This window comes from Gobio gobio, assembly GCF_949357685.1.
Source record: "Gobio gobio genome assembly, chromosome: 2".
NCBI lineage: Eukaryota > Metazoa > Chordata > Actinopteri > Cypriniformes > Gobionidae > Gobio > Gobio gobio.
The window spans coordinates 65,395,218-65,401,892 of NC_137098.1; the positions used below are offsets into that span (position 1 = coordinate 65,395,218).

The following is a 6,675-nucleotide window of genomic DNA, read 5'->3' on the forward strand; positions in this document are numbered from 1 at the left end:
AAAAATTGCCGCCTGAAAAAACATTACATCAGCTTTGATAGTGAAATTGCATTGGCTCTCGTCTCGTGACCAATTGTGCCATTACGTCAGATTTCATTGTAAAATGTCATTGGCTCTCGTGTGTGTCTCGTGACCGATAGTAGATACTCCAAAATGGATGGGTCAATTAGGAAAGAAATCCAACGTGTACTGTTGTTGTGTCTCTAGAAATTGGGTTTGGAAAAACTGCAATAAAGCATATAGCTGATGCTAATTCTGATCTGGGATTTTATTTTCAGATTGATTTAATTCAAAGATGCCCTTTCCAACAACTCTTGAAATAACAGGTGGACCAGGAGGTGCTCCATTCTCATTTACTGGTCAGAATAACGGTGCCAGTTTAGAGAAGATCGAGGTCTGGGTGGGAAAAAGTCAGGTGAAGGCTGTCAGGGTTTTGCTTTCAGATGGGAGAGTTGAAACCTTTGGAGAACCAGTCGGACCGTATCAAGAGTACAGGTTTCAGCCTGGCGAGTGTTTCACTTCACTGTCCCTGTGGGGGAACGGAGCAGGAACACGTCTTGGGGCCATCAAATTCAAGACCAGTCTGGGGGGAGAGTTTTTTGTGAAGATGACAAAATGGAGTTTAAGAACAGAATATCCCATAAATGTCGACTCCGGATATTGTTTGGGAGTTGAAGGAAGATCTGGTGCAGACATTGACTGCATGGGATTCATGTTTCTCAATGCTGTTCAATCAACAGTTCTCACCGATGTCAACTATCCCACTATCAACCAACTGATACCAAAGGTGGCAGTAGAACAAATCAAATCTGTCACTTACAGGAACAACTCCTCCATTACTCAAAAACAAAAAGTTGAAACCTCAAAGAAAATAACCATCACATCTTCATGGTCTATGAGTGAAAGTTTAACATCAACATTTAGTGTGGAAGTGAAGGCTGGGATTCCAGGGGTTGCAGAACTTTCTGCAGGAAACAGTGTCAGCGTTGGATCTGAAAGCTCTTACAGTCATTCATATTCAGAAGAGAGAACCGAAACTCTGTCTACCGAAGTAGAAGTGCCCCCAAGGAAGAAGGTGGATGTTGACATCACCATTGGCAGAGCCACCTTTGACCTGCCTTACACTGGCACAGTGAAGATCACCTGCAAGAACGGCAGTGTGTTACAGTATGAAACCAAAGGCACATACACAGGCGTATCTTGCACTGATATCAAAGTGATGACTGAAGAATCTGCTCTGTGATGTTGAGCCAGATTGCACCTGTGACATGCAAGTTCTTCGATTACTTTTAATTTATGCCAATCGTATATCTGTTGCTTTACATTTAGGCCTAATTGTAATTTTTTTTCCCAAATAGTCTTATGATACAAATACACAAATATTCATATAGCTTCATACTTTGTGTAATCACTTTAAATAATCTCTAGAAACAGATTCTGTAATGACTGTAAAATTACATTTAATGACATTTATTAAATAAACCCTGTGTTAAAAGCAAGGTTTCCTCTAATTATTTTCTTGCCGTGCAAAGCTTTTCTCTATTGGGTGGACATTTTGGCCACATGAGCAAAACATTCCTTATACCAGACCTGTACAAACACACAAAAAGTTCTTACATCATGTAGTTAACTTGTAACTTTAATGTGCTATTTCTGTTATGTAACCATGGGCGTCGGAAGCAAAAAAAATATGGGTGGGTCCTTTCTCAGAAAACTATTACTGGAATAGATGCCATTTACATTAAGTACAAATATATCGCCTTGTTTTCTAAACGTCTGCTTGGGCAAGACGAGATTACAGAAATCACTTTATCTTTAGGAGTGGCAATAGTGTCCAGGGGTAAGACGCATTGGCATCAAGTTTTGACGCAAATCGACCCGAGGTTCGAATCCACCTTATGGTTCAAACTCACTCTTCTCCCTTTTCCCATCACATATCAGATCGGAAAGTTATTATTTTCAATAAAAATGAAGAAAATATGGAAATTGGAAATAGGAAATAGTGGAAATAGTGTCTAACATGTGTTTAATAAATGTTTATTGGTTAGGGGTAGGTAAACAGACATTGAATTAGAGACGATAAAAGTGAGTGGGTCCAATATCATTGATCGTAAAAAGTGGGTGGGTCTTGCCCCACGCCCTTGGCTCCAACGCCCATGCATGTAACTTTTTGATATTAAACCACATTTTTGATTCAGGTTATCCAATTGTTTACAGCCCTGTTGACTCTGTAATTATTTACCAAGAAATTATTTTATTATTAAATCTCATGCAGAACAGTTAAATTCTTCATATTAATTTAATATAGTAATATGAAGAATTTTTTTTTATAAAAGCAGTTACACTGAGATGGTTTGGGACAACCATATAGTACTATTTTCTGTTTTTTTGATAAATAAAATAATGCATTATTGTTCAATACATTTTAAAATGTTAATATAAAAATATATTTAAAAAATTCAGAAAAAAACGTTTTTAAGTAAAGATTCTTAAAGCATTGAATGAGATCCCATAATAATTTAATAAAGTTTTACAGTAGTTAAAAATAAATATAAAATATATATGGTTTCATTATAAATATGGTGATTTATAGGTGGACACCTGTTTATTACCCCAAATACCATGAAACTCACTTTCACATTACTTTTTAATAAAAAGTTAATTTATAGACAGGCTTGATGTTTTGGGACTTGAATTTCAAATGTTTATCAAAGTTTTTCATGCATTTTTATAATGCACTGTTCTGTGAAGTTTGAATAAAGTGATAAGCCGTAGAATCATTTGCCCACATTCTTGTCCAGGTCTGAGTCGAGATGCAATGTGCACTTTACCAGCAATCAGAAACTTTACAAGATACGATGAAAGAAAATTGCCTAAAATTGTCTTTGCTTCATGGTCCATATGTAAATGTGGCTAAACGTTGGCCTTCACAAATTTGCTGATCTGAGGTGAGTTTTGTAGTTTTCTCCACGTGTGATGGTGGATTTTGGGTGAAGAAAAACTGTATCTGCATCAGCTTTTACGAGAAGACTTTATTTAGAGTGTTCTCCTCATGGTCCATCAGAATTGATATGTCTGCCCTCGGAGACATCAGGTTGACCTTTATGAAATATTGTTTCAATTTAAAATTGTTTAAAAATTCTTTTTGAATAAATTTTAAAATGTAATTTATTCCTGAGATCAAAGCTGGATTTTCAACATCATTACTCCAGTCTTCAGTGTCCCATGATCCTAGAAATCATTATAATATGATGATTTGCAGCTCATGAAACATTTATGATTATTAATGATCATTATTACAGTTTTTCTCAGTCGCATTTGCAAAACAGTAAGTGCATTTCTCAAAACAATTCGTACAAATAGCAAAACACCATGGATTACCTGCAAAAGCCAGTCTCTTGCTCAAAATCCTTAGTTCATCTCACAAAAGTAAATATCTGTGTCAATGAACATGTCAGTGCCATCAGAATGACAAGTCCTTGTATCATTGTGTGCGGATAAGACAGTCAAATTGCTTAGTCATGTTGTCAATAGTGTACTCTGGAGGGATGTTCTGATGTAAACTATGGCTAAAGTTTTAATGACAATTATTGTAAATTGTAGGTTACACCTCAGTGTATGTGTGAGTTTGATTGTAAGAGACTGGACAAGATTCACATTTACTGTTTGTACTGTAATTTGTTGACAGGCCATTGCGATACAGCGAGAAAAAGACAGCACTGCATAGCACAAAGGAAAAAAAACTGAAAAACAAAAGTAGAAATATGAACGTCTAACGGAAATGTATAGAAATATGCTTGACATATTACGACAACTTGTTCAACCATTTTGCATGTAAAGACTTATGCTATGAACTAATGGCTAAATGTTGTGGGGGGTGAGACTATTCAACAGAGACCCATTATAATACATTTTGATCAACATGACATAAGCAACTGATAATGTAGGAAACAGCAGAAAATTGTACATAATCATTTGCATGGATGTACACAAGCATTTGCAACTTGTTCAAAGAAATGAGAAACTGCTTTTTTGATGTGCACAAGTGACACAATGATGTGAAGATTGAACAGGTAGTTTTGAGAATTTCAATTCTGATCTGAGAAATGTACCAAAGCGACTGAGAAAAAATGTAATGTTAAAAACAGCTAAGCTGCTTAATATGTTGTTTAAACTGATGCATTTATTTATTTTTTCTTTGATGAATAGATCATTCAGAATAACAGCATTTTTCTGAAATACAACATAATAACAAATTACACAAAAATATTAATGATAAAATTATAAATTAAATTATAATTATAATACTTTTTTTTTTTTTTTTTAAAGGTTAACAATGCTGCGATGGGGTTTCTAAAAGAGACACTGGGAGTGAATGTGAATTTGACATGACTTCCATACTTCTTCTTTTTATTATTTTGAAAAGGCAATTGTGGACTTTTTTTCTCTTCCTTTTAGAGTAGCCTAAAGCTAAAATTATATATATGCTATGGTGAACGGTCTCTCCAGAAGTTTACCCTGCTTAGAGCCAGAACCATTTGATCAGCATTTGTTTTGTAGCCTATTTTTTATGTTAAAGTTTCATGCAATCAAACTTAAACAGTGTAATTACGTTTTACATCCTCATATAAAAACCTCAACATTGCTTGATATGATCTGACCAAAAGAGAAATGGGCACATGTGGTAATTGCTGTGAATTTAGTGTAATTAGAATTGTCAAGAGGTTTTGTCATCCATTAGAGATAGAAGGATTTAGGCTACAACACATACAATAAGCAATGAATGAATGCACATCTGTCTAGTAGTTTAAGAGGAGACTGATATATGAAGTTTATGCTGATTAAATGATGTTAGCATGGCCATACTCATTAATGCTATAGTGCGGATAATGACAAGAAAACCCCCAAAATAACAATTCATTTACCTCAGATTATATGTAAGCGTTTGGGTTTTCTGTGTGTGGCTAAAGGATAATTTCTAGTCTGGGAAAACCCAGACAACTTCCGGTAAATTTAGATTTGCTCTGCAAGTAGTCTGGCAAAGAGCACATTCAAGCCCATTTCTAAACCCTAGAAATCGCGGCACCAATCAGAAACATTGGGGCGGGCTTTAGACGATGACGACAGCGCAGCGACATTGAAGTAGATTTGTGGAGCATCACTCGTTCGAATCAGCTATCGCGTCTGTTTAAAGCGATTTAAACTTTTCCTTTTCGTTAAAACCCGAGCAAAGAACAACACTCGAAGCCTTCATATCTAAAAAAGATGTTATCGCTGTTTTACCGACTTGATTCGGCAAAAGTCTGATACCAGCTTGGCCCTTTGGTGGCTAAACGAATGGGTCTTAGCGAGAGCCCTCTGGTAGTGTTAATGCTTTACAAAATATAGTTTTAAGTCCTTTTCAGGCGTGAATGTAGTTGTTTAAAGCTCAAAGCTGTGGTTTATTTATAAAGAGAGTGCCTTTTTTAAAATTTTATCTGCCGTTATTTGTGAGCTCCAGTGGTTCAGCGGCGCTCAATCGATCATTGGGCCCGCCGAGAGACGCCTTTCCTCGGCCAGTCCTTCTGCCGTCTGCCGCTGGCTCTGATGTCTCTGTAGTGGTTAAACCGTCTCGTCTTGTGTAGATTTAACGGCTGATCTTTGCTCTCATTAATCTATAATTTGTTCCTAGACAGATTGTTTTGTCTGAGGGCAAAGTGAAGTTTCATAACTTTATATTTTTAAGATATTAAACTTTACCGTTGTAGTCTCCTGACTTTGACTGAATTGCTTTATTTATTTATTTTATAGCTTCTTATACCTTTTACTTTTACTTTTATGATTGCTATTGATGATCACACATAAACTGACATTTAACAAAAAGAGACTGGGTTGTGTTTTGTGTCATATTTAATTTATTACAGTGATAATCATAGCCTATATTATGTGTGTGTGTTTTTTTAAATGTAAACGAAAAGAGGCTGGGTTTTTTATATTTTGTTTTGTTATAAACATGCATTGAAGATAATATGCATTGCCTGCACTACATATACAAATATATACTGAGTGATACTGTCAGCATTGTAGGCGCTAGTGTCCTCCCGTCCTCGGGAGTTCGTTCTCCGGAGTCAAACTTGGCAAGTCACGGACGCAAGTCAGAAGTTCGCGTACGAAATATGTCATAAAACACCACTGCCTCATTTCATTAAAAAAAAATAAACATAAAAGCCACACGAATGTGGTTCAGGCAACGCGTAGCTAGGCCTACATTGATTATCTTATATATTTATAATAAAACGAAGTATAAAACACGTTGCCTCTTTTCGTTTACATTTAAAAAAAATAATATATTAAACATTAACATGTGGTTTAGGTAAGGTGACCAGATTTCTGAAATGGAAACCGGGGACATTTCCTATTTGAGAACACAAGTACAGACAAGAACGCATATTGAGAAACGGCCAGTCAGATGTTTCTCCGTCGCTCTGCATACGTCATCTCCCTCATCGCTCTGATTGGTTTGAGGTCTATCCAATTGCGCCTAGAGGCATTTGAGCGACGCCCGTTGGTGACGCCCCTTTGGAAATGATTTGTCTATGAAGCTTTGCCAGACCATAACTCAGTTACTACTGAGAATGGTCTGGTTTTAACCAGGCTAGATCATTTCATTTTAAATGTGAGTTTTTCACTCGATGG

General features: G+C 36.1%; 1 protein-coding gene across 1 annotated transcript; it reads left to right on the plus strand.

Moving 5' to 3' along the window:
- The first annotated feature begins 284 nt into the window (after positions 1–284).
- LOC307122813 (aerolysin-like protein) lies at positions 285–1,485 on the plus strand. Its single transcript, XM_079811037.1, has one exon. The coding sequence runs from the start codon at positions 296–298 to the stop codon at positions 1,241–1,243; it is 948 nt and encodes a 315-aa protein (XP_079667163.1). The 5' UTR covers positions 285–295; the 3' UTR covers positions 1,244–1,485.
- The last annotated feature ends 5,190 nt before the right edge of the window (positions 1,486–6,675 follow it).

What these genes read in the sequence shown, in the direction of transcription:
- LOC307122813 (XM_079811037.1), top strand. Translation starts at nt 296, where the DNA reads ATGCCCTTTCCAACAACTCTTGAAATAACAGGTGGACCAGGAGGTGCT.